Genomic DNA, 1,177 nt, shown 5'->3' on the forward strand with positions numbered 1-1,177 from the left:
TTGATTTGGATTAGCGCATCAATTAAATGATAGTATCGATGGTGGTCAGATTAATTAAAATGGGTTTAAAACAGCACAAAGTTTAACTCGAATGTCCTTAATTCCCTCCAATATCAACAAAACTCGTATCTCAAATACTTTGAAAGCACACTTCAAGCTTCCCACCTCAAGATTTACAAAGCCCTACACCACGCCTGCTTCAACTCAAAGTCGTGTTCAAATGAATTCCTCTGACCAACTTTCATCTCTACCAGCTTTACAAGCATCAACAAGGACGAGTACTTCCCTATCCAAGAAACCTAGAGATTCACCAGAACACATCGATGATACTTATCTTGTCAATGGACAATACGATGATGGACTGAACAGTCCTAAAACGTCATCCGAAGATCCCAACGAGCCACTTCGACCAGATATTGACGAACTCGAACAGTCAGATAACTGGATCAAATTGCCTACAACATCTCCAATCTTGCCTTTTACTACGTCGGACCACTCTGATACCTTGGATGGGGCTGTAGATTACTCAAAGGACTCAATTGAATCTCAAATTGATGAACTTGATCATACTCGTCCACCAGAAAACCATGCACCACTCACTCGTGCTCGGTCCCAAGCTCTTAAGCGCAGGATAAGTCATTCTCAGGCTCTCTCTCCCATTTCAATACCACCTCAAATCGGCTCTGCTACTGGAGCGCAAAGAGTTGCTAAGCTGCCAAGTTGTGCTGTGACTAAAACTTTGAGTCATGCTCCAACCCGATTGACACATGCTTCAACTAGTAATTTTTCTCGTTTATTTCCTGCTTTTAAATCTGCAACTCACTCTTTGCATTCTTATCGATCTGAAACTCGCTCTCCAACTCATTCTCCAACTCATTCTTCAACTCGTTCTTCAATTCATTCTCCAACTCGTCTGTTTCAATCTCCAACTCGTCTGTTTCGATCTCCAACCCCTCTTTTCAACTCTCCACCTCGTGCTCTGAGCCAATCTTCAACTCGCAATCTTTCTCAATCTCCAACTCACAATCGTTCTCGATCTCCAACTGGTAATCTGAGTCACTCTCCAGACTCATCTGGTGACTCAGATCTGGATTCAGTTGAAACTCCAGTTGGGGCTCGCATAAAGTCTTCAGGTAAAGCAAAAGGTAAAGGGAAGGGTAAAGGGAAGGGTAAAGGG

General features: G+C 42.9%; 1 protein-coding gene across 1 annotated transcript in view; it reads left to right on the forward strand.

Moving 5' to 3' along the window:
* Nucleotides 1–220: 220 nt before the first annotated feature.
* Nucleotides 221–1,177, forward strand: part of MELLADRAFT_114114 (uncharacterized protein) — a gene marked incomplete at both ends in the record, with an annotated part of 2,310 nt that continues 1,353 nt past the window's right edge. The window contains one exon of the mRNA XM_007418921.1: nt 221–1,169. Within this exon, the coding sequence (XP_007418983.1) occupies nt 221–1,169 (949 nt within the window). The remainder of the gene's footprint in view (nt 1,170–1,177) is intronic.

This window comes from Melampsora larici-populina (genome assembly GCF_000204055.1).
Source record: "Melampsora larici-populina 98AG31 unplaced genomic scaffold MELLAscaffold_113, whole genome shotgun sequence".
In the NCBI taxonomy this organism is placed as follows: Eukaryota; Fungi; Basidiomycota; class Pucciniomycetes; order Pucciniales; family Melampsoraceae; genus Melampsora; species Melampsora laricis-populina.